Here is a 15,391-nt window from a genome sequence, read left to right on the forward strand (position 1 = left end):
AGAAGCACTGCAGACTGCCACCGACAGGAGAGGAGAAGCCATCCGCTCCACAGGCAAGTCCATTTTTAAGAGCTTTCAGTACCAAAGAGGGGTGGAGGAAACTGTCTGTTAATTGTTCTTGTTCAGCTTTTATCTCTTTTTGAAGTCTCCCATGGGAATGAGTCCTGTAAGTACTACTGAAATGGTCCTACATTAAGCACACAAGACTGTTTCCCCCTCCCCAGCTCCATCGCGTACAACACACCATCCTTTGTGATGCGACAGCCTTCCTACTTTCTGGAAGGATCGGACTAAGTCAGTCTCTTTTTCAGACCACCGTGGGACGTTAGGGAAGATATCCTCCTCCATCTGCTCATCTGAGCTGTAAACGGGGATCAGCATCTCTTCCCTATCAAGACTTGATAGAGGGTGCAGAAGAGAGGTAAGACCCGCACGCTTTTCTTCTCGGTAAGTACAAGAAATGGTTTCATTTGTAGATCAAAATTCTTCTTCATTACGTCTTACATATGACAACTGCAGCCAGAAGCCAAAGCGAAACTTTGGAGTGAAAAACAAGCTGCAACAGGAAACCAATAGCGATCTTGTTTCTGCCTCTCAAGCCCCCAGCTCTCCTCTGTGGGGGTACAGGCAGAGCACCCGGGCATTCCCACCCAAGTAGCTGTGCTGGGGTGATTTTTTTTTTAAATATTTTGGGGGATATTTGCCATAGAACAAGCTCTCCTACTTTCCCCCTCCACCCACTATTCACCTCTCAGCACTTTCACTTCCTTGCACTTAGATACTGACAAAACCATTTTTCTAATGCTCTATTTCAAAACAATGCTAAACCTTTCCTGCCTGCCAGGCAATGAGAGGCACAGAGGAAATGCTGAAGCAGTAAAAAACAGCAAGAAATTGCTCAAGCATTTTTCTTTTCAAACTTAGGTAAGGGCAATGCATTAATTAAAGATTAAAGCATTTAGGACCTTGATAGGTCCTAGGTTAAGGAGCAATGTCTACTTTAGTAATGAAAATTATTATGGTATATATTGATCTGTGAAACAAAATATCTTCATGGAAAGAACAGTAACAGGCTCCAGTGCAGGAGACCAGCACCTCATGAACTGCCTGCTGCCTTCTTACCTGCACTGAGGGTTCATCATGTGAGAAACAAGCTCACGTATATCAAAAAAAAACGTTTTATTTGGGACAAAGTCAGTGGAGCAAAGAATACAGCGCTGGGCACAATGGCACAACCTGTCCCAGCAGGGGCCTCTTTTTATAGTTCCAGCCCTCCTTTTTGTACCTGTGCAGTTCCTTCTTCTTGGTTTCTTCAAGGCTGTCTCTCCCTGCACTTCTCCACTGCTTCATTACTTCTTATCGCAAAACAGACAGCTGCTGAGCGGGGGAGGCAACCACAATGTTATACGTAACCTTCAGTTTAAACATGAAATCAAAGAACAGTGCAACACAACCAGGCCAAGCAGCAAGTCCACTCGCTTTTGGGAGCGAAGTCCAGGTTCCTCTTCATCAGGAGTTCTTCGCTTAATCCTTTTTCTGCTGGCTTCCATTCCTCTTTACATGATACCCAACCACAGACTCAGTCCCCCCGCTCCATCCCCTGCTTGCCCAGCTCCCCACAACGCCCAACCCTATGGCCAACTTGTGATCAAAAAAAGCTTGCTTAACTGTTATAATTCTAGCAACACTAATGCAATGACAGCTTTAGCCTAACTCAGTAGAGGTAATTGTTTAATTACTTCTAGTGAAAGCAAAATTCTACTGTTATTTATCACAGTCAGAAAGGGGCTGAGTCTGAACATGCCTCATTAGCAAGCCACAACTCATACTCCCACATCTCCAAATGCTTCTCTATACACAGTCCTGTGAAAGGTGTGTCCCTGTACTAATGTGGGCCTTTTTGCGTTATTATAATTTTTTGAAAAGTTCTTAGTAATTAAAAGTAACAGATATTTTCTTACAACCTTCTGCTTGTATTTCAAGTCATTTTGCTTAACTTGTCTTGCCTCTTTCCTAAGGCACAGGTACACTTCAGTTTAGTTCAAAAATTCATCCAGCTGCAGCAGAATGTTTAAAAAAGTCACCCAATCCATAGCAAACCAAGTAGAACCAGGAAGAGACCTGATCGCAGTTCACAGCCTCATGGACCATGAACGTTTCAGACTCCTCTGCCTAGTGGTGAAAAAAAAAAAAGCCATATTCCACCTATCTCCCAGCTACAGACAGACATGCTACAAACTTGACGATGTGTTGCTACCTGGAGGTGCTAAAAGCACAGGTAAAGCCCTCAATTTATCATTCTTAAGTTTACAATTTCCATAGACAAAACATTTGGATCATTTGTGCCTGAATTCTATGTTTCATCTATTTTGTGTGCACAACAGTTACAATACTGAGTCAGTGTAATCATGCTTAAACTAATGCATCCCATTATTTCAGAGTCCTTCTTTCCCAGAGGAGATGGCCAAGGTACATGGCAATTTACAATCAAAAAAAGATTCAGTGACAACGTTGATGGGAGTCTAAGCTTTTCTGTTGACCCTGCAAGCTCAGAGGTGAAAGGAGGTGCCTCTTTGTCCAAAGAGTGGTCTGTCAAGCTGGAGAAGAAGGACATAGAAGTACCAAAACTTCAGGCACTCCAAACAGAAAGGTAAGGCAGACACAAAGGGAGACCCTGCCCTCTGGTTATCCTCTTCCACCCCATGCCAGCTCACACAATAGTTTTTCAACAGCCAAAACCCAACATTAAGACCTGAGAGCAAGAGCTCTCCCTAACTATGCATACTTCTGGAGAAGAGGAAAGAGAGATGATAAAGATTCTTTACACAGCTTTGTAATGCTTATAGGTTTCTTTGTAATTCAGAAAGTGGGAAGATGTCAACATATAGTCAAGCCATCTCTTCTCAGGGTTTGTATCTGGGGAGGAGCACGTAGATCAGGAGGGATCACCTGTATGACCTGCCAGGCCACAGCCTCCTCCCCCAGCCCCAGAAAAGGAACGCGTTGATGACAGCAAGAATTGCAACCCATTTTCTGCCACGCTTTTTCTCCCCCAGAAGCTCTTGACATCAAGATATCTACATGTACTCATATAACATGAGAAAGGATGCAAGCATAAGGCTTTTGGCTCCGAGTAGACTACGGTACTTTTGTTGTAACTCACAGAAAAACAGATACTTTTAACTGAAATATTGCATCCTTTTTCCCCTTTAGAAAAATTAATATGAATCACTCCTTCATTCAACAACTACAGAAAACAGACCAAAAATTATACATCGTTTATGAAACAATAGAAACCTTAGAGGAGACCAGCTTCGAGGAATCCACCAAGAGAGATGGGAGCTTCACCTTTCAACTTTCTGCCAAGTTTTGCGCAAAGGTTTGATTTCTCTTCATACTCGGGAGTCAGTCTTTCCCAAACACCTGCACGCCATCCAGGCCTAGTAACAAATTTTTTTCACTGACCAGGGTAACCGTATGCGCAATGTAGGCATAACTATACCCAAGGGCTGCATCGTAGCATTCAAGGCAATCCAGCTGGACCTTAAAGACAGACAATGGGGTAAGTAACTTCCAGAAAGCACCAATTCCTCCATTCAGAGAGCAACACAGAAGAGGAAAAACATTTTCTGAATATCATTCAGCCTCACAGCCTTAGTTCATTTGCAAGGACACGAATGCAGTATGAGTGACAGAAATTACCTGGGAAAAGGCTGTACATACTACGTAAGTTAAAAGCGGTACTTGGGAAAGAGATGCAGTTTCCGGGGTGTTTGGTAGGGAAATGAAAGAGGGATACTGAAGTCTTGGTTCTAAATTTCAGGAACTCCAGAGCTCCTGTTGAAAAACAGCACAGAGGGCAGAGGTTTGGTTTGGTTTGTTTTCTTTTCCTACTCAGAAGAGCCAGAGAGAAACACTGGGCAGCTGACCCTTCAGTGGGAGACTGGCATAAAAGACACGCCCGATAGGTAGAGAAAGAGAGGCCAGAGATCCACAAAACCCGCTGCAGGACTTTAGATCACCTTTGGCTTGCTTCCCCTACACTCTGTGCTTCCCACACCTGCACGGACCTTGTTGAGTATAAGCTGTCATTTTAATTTACCTGTATTTAAACACACTTATTGGCTGATACAGACCCTAACATAAGGCACATGATAGTAGCAAATGAGGTCTAGGAATAACAAATTTTAATTGAATGGGCAGAAGGCAGATGCCCCAGAGAAGAATGAAAACACCAGTCTGACCCACGACTAGCATGTGAGGTTTCAGAACTGGGATACCAGTATCTTCAGACTTAAAAACAACCACCCTGGTGAAAAAAAAAATAAAATAATAAAAACCCTCTTTTTATCTTGTTGCAGATCTTGACTATTTCCCAAAACACGAGTCAAGGATATTATCTGATGGTAAGCACAATATTTTTACTACTTCCACTTGCTCTACTTTTACCTGCTTTGAGTAAGATGGAATCTCTCAGGATAAACACAAACCACCAAAAGTGATGCATTTACTGTAGAGTACTACCTACTTACCCAAAACATGACAACTGTCCAACTCAAAATTGCATAGTGCTTTTGGAAATATTTACAGAAATGTTTCAAATTCTAAATTTAGGGGTGCCATTGAACTTCTTACGGGATTGTCTAGTTTAGAAGTGATATATTTGGACTCTCTGCTTTTCAGGTTACTCACAAGGACAATTAAACACACTGAAGGTAGAAGTTAAAAAGAATTGTCAAATTCTTTTCAATTTGTCTTCTGATCTGTCCGCCATATTTTTAAAAGCCATCAAAGCTGTGATGATTGACAGGAACCTCTTTGAAGAGCTGACCCAGAAAGTAAGCAAACTTTTTCTTACTGCCAGGATTTATAAATACAGATACATCCATAATCGTATCTCTTGCCCCAGAAGCCATCTCTCCTGTGCAACAACTCTCAATCCAAAACCCCTTCTTTTAGCACATCTGTCTGGTCATACAGAGAAAGAAGGTGCTCAGGATAGAGTCAACTGCTGAAATGTGTCCTGAATATCATAGAATCACAGACTGGTTTGGGTTGGGAGGGACCTTAAAGATTATCCAGTCCCACCCCCCAGCCCAGGGGGCTCCCAGCCCCGTCCAACCTGGCCTTGAACCCTTCCAGGGAGGGGGCAGCCACAGCTGCTCTGGGCACCCTGGGCCAGCGCCTCACCCCCCGCACAGGGAACAATTTCTTCCTTATATTTAATCTGCATCTACCCTTTCAGCTTAAAACTGTCACCCCTCGTCCTACCCCCACCCCCTGACCCAGAGTCCCTCCCCACCTCTCCTGCCCCCCCTTTAAGCCCTGGGAGGCCGCTCGAAGGTCTCCCCGGAGCCTTCTCTTCTCCAGGCTGAACCCCGCCAACTCTCTCAGCCCGGCCTCCCAGGGGAGCTGCTCCAGCCCCCCAGCATCTCCGTGGCCTCCTCTGGCCCCGCTCGAGCAGCTCCGTGTCCTTCTGCTGTTGGGGGCCCCTGAGCTGGCCCCAGCACTGCAGGGGGGTCTCCCCAGAGCGGAGCAGAGGGGGAGAATCCCCTCCCTGGCCCTGCTGCCCCCCCTGCTCTGGCTGCAGCCCAGGGTGCAGCCAAAGCCTCAATTACACCCTCATAAATAGCTTAGGGAGGAGAGACACATGACTGTTCATATGCTGCTGTTGTTAGACTGCAAGGGACTATCAGCAATCTCTTCTCTTAAATCCTGGTGTTCCTTTTTCTTATTCTTCTAGATGGAAGCAGCTCTTGATGAAACTGATACCTGTGAGCTGAAAACAGAAAGCCCTGACTTAAAAGACCTGCTGAGCAACTTACAGTATCCTTTAAGATGTCATCTCCTTAAGCTGGCAGAAGCAATCACCTACATTCTTGACGCTTTAGATGGTAAGGCTGCCCTAGCTGTATCAGTAGTACCAGAATATATTAAAAGCATTCCTACTGACAAGGCTAACAGTCTACAGAAAACTTAAAGAATGTGAGAGACTCGCAGAAGACTTATGTAAAATATTTCTTAGACTGTGGGAACAAAGGTGGTGTATGCTGAGAGCAGAGCTGTCCACAGCAGCTGCTGTTCAGTGACAGTCGCAGAGCAGCGACTGCCAGGAGCGTTCCACTGAATCACCAGTTGGTTCAGGAACTGCATGCACAAGGGGATCCTTGAAAAAGGGCTTGAAATCAGAATTAAAATGTGGGTAAAGATGGCAAGATTACCTTACAGAAAGAGCAGTGCAAATTCCAGGGTTCTCCTCCCAAGGCTGTCACAAAATACGGCCTGAACCTCCTCTCGACCCCCTGGGTCTCTACACTGGATGTCAGAGTCACCACTGCATTTGTCTCATGGGCAGGCTGTGCTAATAATTCATTCAAAACACCTGAAGAACTTTTGACCAAACAGGCATCCCCTGCAAGGCAGTTGATGGTCACCCTTCACATCTCAGCAGATCTCTCCAAAATATTGGGGCGTGGTGGTGGAGGGGCTAATACAAATTTGTTTTAATTCTGCAGTGCTAATGGAGGATCAGCTGCTGCTACTGCTGGAGTCTTTGGAAGAGAAGATTGTGCCCCAACAGCTTAAGCTGGTGAGAGAACATACATCACATTTGGCTTAAAATGAAAGGGCAGGGGGTGTGTTATTTCAAGTAAAGCAATGTTTAGATGATGATATAGATAGCAGCATCTCAATTTACACTGGGAAGAAGGGAAAGAATAATTGCTTCAAACTCAGCAGGGATCAAATACTCATGTTGAGAAAATCACTCCAAGACATGAAGACGTAAGATTTCTAACAACTCTTTTTCTTATAATAAACATTAAATTGGACACAGCCGACTACCATTTTTTTTGAAATGGTAGTCAGTTTTCTGGATTCTCTGGGTCCAGATTTAAAAAAAAAAAAAAAAAGACAAGAACACACTACAATTTTAATTTCTTGGACATAACTAATTCACTGGGAACTGAATGCATGAGCATGATAATCTTTCAGGGTGAAAAGTCCCATATGTGGATTATATAGTGCACAGTAAAAGAGTAAAGCACTGCACAAGTCAAAAAGATCATTTACTTAACGACTTCCACAGATGGGAGTATTAAAATACTGATTTTGCTTTTTCTATCATTGCTGTGAAGGTTGAGAAGATCTTGGAACAAGACATAGAAGGCAGGAGGGGCTGTTTCAGCACGAATGCCAGCTTGTTCTCCTTCTCACAAGAGAAGAAAGAAAAATTAACTATTGAAATGGTTGAGATGAGTGGAATGAAGCTCCAGAAAAATGGATTTGAGGTTTATACAGAAAAAGCCTTTCCAGTCGTGGCAGCCCTGTATGTGTCTCTGTACGTCCTCAATCTTCTGACTAACTCAGGTTAGGTTATGCATGTCCTCCCATTAGGGGTAAATCTGAAAGTCTCTTGCTGCAACCCAGCTTCTCTCTCCAAACTTCACCCCTACACAGGTTAGCCGTTCCTTATGAATGCTCAGTGCTGCTTTGAAATAAGTAGAAAAACTAGACTTAAGGCAAGAAAACCCCTTATGGAAGCCAGAAGCTGAATACCAAAAGTGGCTTTTCTTTTCCCTCCCACATGACTGCAGAGTGCCAACTGAAAAATCCACTAGCCCAAATAGTCATAAGCCTGTCAGCTGTGCTTTATGTGACCCTGGTTTTCCTAAAAAATGCTAGCATACATTCATGCAATCAATAAACCACTTACCCAGGTCACATTTGTGATTCACCTGTGACTCAATAAGCTGGTGTTAGAAAGCTTTAAGACCTCAAGAGCATTTTAATGACCTGCACCTGGCAAAAGAGCACCTCCATCACACACCCCACCGGCAGCAGCAAGGAATAAACGACAACATTTCAGAACAGTGCTACAAATACTTTGATTACTACTTTATAAATAAAGGCAGTAACTTATCACTGAATAGCTGAACATTCTTAAAACCAACTTTTAAATATGCTGGTATTTTCACTCACCCAGCAGTGCTGCCTACCTGCTTCTCCGGGGGGAATGGGGTGCCGATACCAAATTTGGTCAAGAAAGAATATTCAGATGGAATAAATCTCTTTGTGTAAAACTTGTATAAACAAGTGGAACATGACAAGGGATGAGTAGGGTGCATCTGCGCATCCTGACCTCACTAGCTGACACAAGCATTATTTTACTGAGATGCTTCTCTGGCTTCATAGATAAACAGCATCTTGCACGCCATGCAGGCATAGTTTCACAATGTATTAGCGCAAGTATTAGAATTCCAGAAATAAATGTGCAATTCATGGAAATTGTATGAATATTCATCTACTTAATGTATATATAAAGGAAGTGCTTTTGTCTCTTGATTGAGATGCATGTTAGGAGGAGAAACTCCCCCCATGCACCCAGCACTGCAACAAACCCACATCGTCTTTCTAAACTATCATTTTTCTTTGGAGAGTTTTGTCGGTTAACGATTTTCGGTAACAGTGCCCTCAGGAAGAGGCAGCGCTGCTTACCTGGACGGTCACTGCTGGTTCAGAGGGCACCACCTGCACCAGGGGCCCGGCCGTGCTCTGCACCAGCTATGAGGGGAGCCAGCTCCCGGTCCTGGTACCCCCGTGCCGGTGTCCCGGCCCCCCCCCGAGGCGTTCGGGGGAACGGCCACAGCTCCCGGACTTCGCGCTTCACCTCAGCCAAGCAGCGTCCGCGCATGCGCCGCCAAAAGGGCGGGAACACCCGAGCGGCGGGCAGAAACACCCGAGCGGCGGGCGAGGATACCCGAGCGCCTGGCGGAAACACCCGAACGCCTGGCGGAAACCCCCGAGCGGGCGCGGGCGGCGAGCCGCTCGGCGCTCGGCCGCTCAGGCCTGGCGGGCGAGGCTCGTGCAGCGGCTGGCCGGGCCTGGCGGCTCCCGGCGTGCCCCGCGGTTGTTGCAGTGTCACGGCGGCCCGGCGCGCCCGGCCATGAAGCAGGACGGCGCGTCCCGCCGCCGCGGCGACAAGGCCAAGGCCCCCCCCGACGGGCCGCCCCCCGCTCCCCCCGACGTGGAGATGCAGGAGGAGGCGGCGGCGGCCGAAACGGCCGGAGAACGGCAGCCGCAGCGAGAGCTTGACGCTGTCACGTTGGAGGGTGAGGAGGGGGCGGGGGGGTGGCGGCACCGGGAAGGGGCCCCTGAAACGGGGATTTGGGGGGGGGGGGGGGGCTGGGGGCTTGTAGGGGAGAGAGGGAATGGGGCGAGCCGAGAGGAGGCTCCATGAGGGATCCCTGTAGGAGGGCGGCTGCGAATGGGGGGGAGGGGGATATTGGAGGGGGAGAGGAACGGAAAGGGGTGTTGGAGGAGGGGAATGAGGAGGCCTTGCGAGGGAGGAGGGAGGTGTGTTTTGGGGGGGGACACCCCGGTGATGGGGCGCCTGTGAGCGTCAGAAATGGTGTGTGGGGACCCCGCGGGGCTGCTGGGGGGGGGGATGAGGGGGACACACCCCTGGGAGGATCTTCTCTGGCCCCCTGCTTCCCCTTCCCCCCCCCCCACCCACCCAGCAGGGACGGCCACGGGGTCGGGTCACTGGGGACCCTCATGAGCGAGAGAGAGAGACGGGGAATCTCGGACCCCGGGAGGGGGATCCCGGCAGCGGCTGTGGGGAGAGACACGGCCCGTGTGGTCCCGCAGACATCAAGGAGCACGTGAAGCAGCTGGAGAAAGCCGTGTCGGGGAAGGAGCCGCGCTACGTCCTGCGCGCCCTGCGGGCCCTGCCCTCCACCTCCCGCCGACTCAACAGCAACGTGCTGCACAAAGCCATCCACGGCTTCTTCACTTCCAACAGCGCCGTGAGGGATTTCCTCCTCGGCTTCCTGGAGGAGGTGTGGCGGGAGGGGGCACGGGGGCGGGAGGGACGCTGGGGACAGGCAGCCTGGCTGCTGGGGAGCACCCGTGAGGTGAGAGGAGGGTGAGGGTGAGAGGAGTTGCTGCAGGTCTTGGCGGGGCTGGGACTGCAGTGCCAGCAGGCCGGGCTGGCTCCCTCGTCACGCCTCAAGCAGAGCTGGGGGCTGGAAGGATGGGGCTGCAGCACATCTCTCCCCCCCAGTCCATGGACACGGAAGCTGAGCTGCAGTTTCGCCCGCGGACGGGGAAGGCGGCCTCAGCCCCTCTCCTGCCAGAAGTGGAGACCTACCTCCAGCTGCTTCTTGTCATCTACCTGATGAACAGCAAGCGCTACCCGGAGGTGAGGTTCCCCGTGCTGCCGCCTCGGACGCTGAGCTCTTCCCGTGGTGCTCCACTCTTCATGGACAGCAGTTCCTCTGCTCTGACCTCTGTTCCCTTCCTGCAGGCTCAGAAAGTGTCCGACGACCTGATGCAAAAGATCAGCTCCCAAAACCGCCGGGCCCTTGACCTGGTGGTGGCAAAATGTTATTACTACCACTCCCGCATCTACGAATTCCTGAATAAACTCGACGTGGTCAGGAGGTGGGCTGGGTCCTGCGGGCGGGCTTTCCCTCAGCGTGGCCCCGGGGAGCAGGGCTGTTTCCTTCCTCCTCCCTGACGCCCTCGGTCCCTTCCCTGCAGCTTCCTGCACGCCCGGCTACGGACGGCCACGCTGCGCCACGATGCAGACGGGCAGGCCACCCTCCTGAACCTGCTGCTGAGGAACTATCTCCACTACAACCTCTACGACCAAGCAGAAAAACTCGTCTCCAAGTCCGTGTTTCCCGAACAAGCCAACAACAACGAGTGGGCTCGGTACCTCTATTACACAGGTGAGAGGCGGAAGCGCCGGCGTGGCTGCGCCCGCGATCGAGGGCTCTGCTCCTCCGGGGAACCCGGGGGGAGCAGCTGGAGATGGGGCTTCCGGGTGGGATTGGAAGCCCCGTCCCGGTGGGTCCAGTTGGATTCACTCGGTGGCTTTTCCAAACCCCGTGCGACCGCAGGGCGCATCAAGGCCATCCAGCTGGAGTACTCGGAGGCGCGGAGGACCATGACGAACGCCCTGCGGAAGGCACCGCAGCACACGGCCGTCGGCTTCAAGCAGACGGTGAGCGGGGACGGGAAGTTTTTTTGGGGTTCAGTTCCTCCCCCCAACCCCGGGGAAGCTGCCCCGAGGTTGAGCCCCACGGTCTCTTTCTGCTCAAGGTTCACAAGCTGCTCATCGTGGTGGAGCTGCTGCTCGGGGAGATCCCGGACCGGCTCCAGTTCAGACAACCCTCCCTCAAGCGGTCGCTCATGCCGTACTTCCTCCTGACTCAGGGTACGTCAGGCTGCTCCTGCCTCCCCTCTCCCTCCTCTCCTTGCTGGGCAGCTCCCCCGAGGAGGGGACGCCAGGCCTGGGGCTCAGCCCTCCCTCGCCTCCCCCACCGCGCCCCGGCCCTCGCTCCTTCCCCCGTTAACCCATTCTCTCCTCCAGCTGTCAGGACCGGGAACCTGGCCAAGTTCAACCAAGTCCTCGATCAGTTTGGGGACAAGTTCCAGGCCGACGGCACCTACACCCTGATCATTCGCCTGAGGCACAACGTCATCAAGACGGGTAGGAGGTGGCTGCTGTGGTGTGTGGGGGGCCTGTCCCGGCCGGTGCCGCGGGCTCGGCGGGCCCGGGGCTGCCTGGCCTGGGGGGCTCCACTCTCCTGCCTCCCCCGCAGGTGTCCGTATGATCAGCCTCTCCTACTCTCGCATCTCCCTGGCCGATATTGCTCAGAAGCTGCAGCTGGACAGTCCGGAGGATGCGGAGTTCATCGTCGCCAAGGTAGCTGCATGCCAAGTCCTGTCCCTCTGGGCTGGGGGCTGCCCACAGCCCCCGCTTCTCGCAGCCGGCCTGCCCGCCTGCCTCTGCAGCGCTCCCTTCCTGGGGCAGTCGCTGGTTTTCGGTTGAGGCCCCTCCAGGGGATGCTGGGGACGCTCAGGGCACCACGTCCCCTCTCTGTGCGCTGTGTCCTGAGCCCACCGCTCCTGTCGCAGCAGCCAGCTCCTCCCTTCACTCTAAACTGCTGCCTCAGCCCTCGGAGACAGCGGGTGCCCTGACCGCGTGCCCTCCGGCTTGCAGGCCATCCGGGACGGCGTGATCGAGGCCAGCATTAATCACGAGAAGGGCTACGTCCAGTCCAAGGAAATGATCGACATCTACTCCACCCGGGAGCCCCAGCTGGCGTTTCACCAGCGCATCTCTTTCTGCCTCGACATCCACAACATGTCTGTCAAGGTGAGCGGGGCAGGGCCCGCCCCAAGGGGACAGCAGGGCACAGCTGGGGCATTTCTCACCTCAGAGCTTCTCCTCTCGCTTCGTTTTATTTTTTTTCCAGGCCATGAGGTTCCCACCCAAATCTTACAACAAGGACTTGGAATCTGCAGAGGTGAGATCTCATCCGAGGCTTTGCAGCCCAGCGGCCCCGGGGACGTGGCTCCTCTCCCCCACCAACCTCTGCCTTTGCCTTCCAGGAGCGCCGGGAGCGCGAGCAGCAGGACCTGGAGTTCGCAAAGGAGATGGCAGAGGACGATGACGATGGTTTTCCATGAGCCTCTGGCCTGGCTGTATTTTTTTATTTGCCCCTAGGGAAGATGCTGTCTTCAGCGGAGCTCCCCCACGCAGCCCCGGTCCCCCCCGTCTGCCTTTCTTTTATAAAATACCTGCATGTCCGTACTGTGGGAGAGGGACACGGGGGTTCCCTGGGCCCGCAGCCACAGGCTCTGCTCTCCCGTCCCCCTGCCAACCACGGCGGGAACCTCCTGCCCCAGTAAATAAACATTATTTTAAGGTTGCTTGTGGTCACGGTCGTTGCTGAGCCCGGCGGAGGCACAGACGAGCCCCCTGACTCGGGAGCTCCTGGGGCTGCAGAGCCGGGGGTGGGGGGCAGGAGCACGGCTCCACCGGGACCGCGGGTGCCCCCAGCTCTTGTAACAATAACGGGGTCAAACTTTGTTAAGCTTCAATTATGACTTTTAAAATAAAAGTTGAAAAAACACCAGCTTGACCTGTTCCTGCTGTGTGTTTGTTGCCGGGATGGTGGGTGGGGGGCTCAGCTCTGTTACCTGCTCCCCTCCCCGGGGCTGGGGATGAGCCAGGGCCAGCTCTGGCCCCGATCCCTCCCCGGGGGCTCCGGGACCTGGGGGCCAGCCCGGAGCTGCCAGTGCTGACGCCCGCCCTCTGCTCCTGCGGCTGCAACGCCCAGGGTGGGGATTACTGGGAGCAGCGCTGCGAGCGGGGGGGGGGCTGTGCACGGTGCGCTGTGGGGAAAGGACTGAGCCCCACCACCCCCTCAGCCTGCCAGGAAAGGCGTGGGGGGGGGAAGGGGGGGTCAGGCTGCGCCCTCCTTGTGCCCCCACCAGCCCTGGGGAGTGATGGGGACAGGGGCCGTGCAGCCACCCCGGCTGGGTCCCCTCGGCATCTGGGACCAGCTGGGCTCGTTCTCTGGGGAAATTTGGGAATTTCCCAGCACGCCCAGGCCGGGCCAGGGGCTGAGGGTCAGGTATAGGGCTGCCCGAGGGCCAGGCCGGGGTTAGGGCGTGCTGGCCCCTGCGCTGGGCACACAGGGACGCCCCGGCAGCGCTCGCTCGTTGGCAGCTGCCAGGACGGGGTCGAGGGTGCCCGGGTCAGGCCCCACGGAGAGGAAGGGTGGCCACGAGGCAGAACCGCAGCAGGGCGGATGCCCAGGATAGTCCCCAGGGCCAGACCAGGCAGCTCCGGCCCCGGGAGGGGGGATTGTGCTGGGTCAGCTCTGCCGCCCGCGCCCCAACACCCACGGGGTTTCGGGTCCGGCCACCACTTCCTTCCTTGGAAAGCTGACGGGGGCTTTGGGCCCCACCAGGCGCTGATTCACGTCCCCCCTGCACTCCGATTCCTGAAAACACCAACCTGCTAAGATGGCAGCTCTGCTTTGGGGAACAGGGCGATCCTGCCAGCGCTGGGGGACACCACGCTGAGCCCCGGCGATAGCCACCCGCTCTGGCTTCCCCCGGCTCTGGGGAGAGCACACACAGAGCTGGGGGGGGGGGATTTCCTCCAGGGAATCCCATGAACAGGCTCCACCGCCAAGGTCCTTTCACCCAGCCTGAGGGCAGAGCACACTGCAGCCGGGGCCTGGGAAGGGACACCATCATTAGGTTTCAGAGTTAACACCTGCCTGGGGCTGGGTGAGGCCCTGGGTGCTGGTCACGGATTGGCTGCAGCCGCCTGGGGTTCCCTGCCCCAGCTGCAGGCAGGAGCAGCTCCCCGGGGGTTGGGGCTGTCTCTGCTGGCTATACCCCCCCAAGGTGTGCGGCCCGTCCCAGTGTGCCCTGAGGCCTGGGGCGTGCAAGGACGGGGTTCCCTGTCCCCGTCTCCACGGCCGGCGGGAGGGCGGCGATGGGACCCGGGCTGGGGGTCAGTGGTGCAGTGTGAGACCCCCCCGGCTCAGCACTGCCCCGGGGTCACTCTGCCCTGACCCCCCCCGCACCCTCAGGCCCCTGGGGATGTGGGTCAAGCTGGTGCCCCCCACGCCCCAGCTGGCCCGTGCCGGGCAGGAGCCGGCCCAGCTGGCCCCGGCCCAGCAGATCATCCTGGAAGCGTTTGCAGGAACCAGCACGAGCCAAAATTCCCACGTCAGCACGGCGAGGCCGCGGCGGGGCAGGGAGCAGCCGGCCCCGCTCCTGGGGCTGCTCTGGCAGCCGCTTCCCCGAAGGGGCAGGCGGGGCCGGCCCCTCGCTGGGGGCAAGGTGGGGTGTGTGGGGGGTGGGGGGTCGGGCCCCCGATGTGGCCGGGTGCTTGGTGCTGCACGTGGGGGTGCTGAGCGCAGCCCGGTCCCGTGGCACCCAATGGGGCAGGATGTGGCCCTGGGGTGCTGTGGCCCTGGGTGGCGGGAGGTGTCTCACCTTGGCCACCTCCAGCTGGTGCCACCATGGTGAAGGTGACGCCGCCGGTGCCCGCCCTGACTCCAGGATGAGGGGCTTGGGCAGCAGGCGGGGGGACAGACAGACACCCAGACGGGCTGGGGACGGCGGCGGTCCTGGAGGGAAAAGCCACCAGCCCCTGTCACTGTCACCTGCGAGTGACCCTGCGGTGCTGAGCGCTGGCCAGCCCAGCCGGCGAGGCGGGAGCCCGGCCAGCTGGTTAATGAGTCACCGAGCCACCACCAGCACCTGCCCAGCACCCGGCACCCACCCCAGCACCAGGGTCCGCTGGGCACCCGCCGCCGCGCCGAGGGGCACCCACCGGCCCCGGGAAAACCCCGCGGGCAGGAGGTGTGGACAGAGGCCGCAGCACCCAGCTCCCAGGATTTGCATGTTGGTGATTAAGACAATGAGGCAATCCTCACTGTTGCCACATCAGTGTGAATCCCCGGAGCCCGCTATAAATGCCCTAATCGATGAGGCCGCGCAGAGCCGGGGCAGGAGCGAGCTGTGCCGGGCCGGGCCGCGCTTGCAGAGAGGAGGAGACGCCGAGCTGGGCACC

General features: G+C 54.3%; 2 protein-coding genes across 3 annotated transcripts; both read left to right on the plus strand.

The window, feature by feature from the left end:
- Positions 1-314: 314 nt before the first annotated feature.
- On the plus strand, positions 315-8,286 carry GSDMA (gasdermin A). Of its 2 annotated transcripts, none has more exons than XM_009966444.3 (10): positions 315-447; positions 2,019-2,278; positions 2,440-2,650; positions 3,214-3,379; positions 3,469-3,562; positions 4,362-4,406; positions 4,684-4,838; positions 5,744-5,894; positions 6,516-6,589; positions 7,137-8,286. In XM_009966444.3, the coding sequence occupies exons 2-10, from the start codon at positions 2,068-2,070 to the stop codon at positions 7,371-7,373; spliced, it is 1,344 nt and encodes a 447-aa protein (XP_009964746.2). In that variant the 5' UTR covers positions 315-447; positions 2,019-2,067; the 3' UTR covers positions 7,374-8,286. The 2 variants fall into 2 exon arrangements, with proteins under 2 accessions (XP_009964746.2, XP_032840081.1); XM_032984190.2 differs by having other exon boundaries at positions 315-421.
- A 593-nt stretch (positions 8,287-8,879) lies between these two features.
- Positions 8,880-12,929, plus strand: PSMD3 (proteasome 26S subunit, non-ATPase 3). The gene is made up of 12 exons (XM_032984193.2): positions 8,880-9,110; positions 9,649-9,839; positions 10,064-10,201; positions 10,307-10,443; positions 10,543-10,733; positions 10,905-11,008; positions 11,107-11,221; positions 11,378-11,497; positions 11,610-11,713; positions 12,011-12,166; positions 12,267-12,317; positions 12,403-12,929. The coding sequence occupies exons 1-12, from the start codon at positions 8,945-8,947 to the stop codon at positions 12,478-12,480; spliced, it is 1,551 nt and encodes a 516-aa protein (XP_032840084.2). The 5' UTR covers positions 8,880-8,944; the 3' UTR covers positions 12,481-12,929.
- Positions 12,930-15,391: the final 2,462 nt, after the last annotated feature.

The sequence above is a fragment of the Tyto alba genome, unplaced genomic scaffold (genome assembly GCF_018691265.1).
Source record: "Tyto alba isolate M040663 unplaced genomic scaffold, T.alba_DEE_v4.0 Super-Scaffold_12, whole genome shotgun sequence".
Classification (NCBI taxonomy): domain Eukaryota; kingdom Metazoa; phylum Chordata; class Aves; order Strigiformes; family Tytonidae; genus Tyto; species Tyto alba.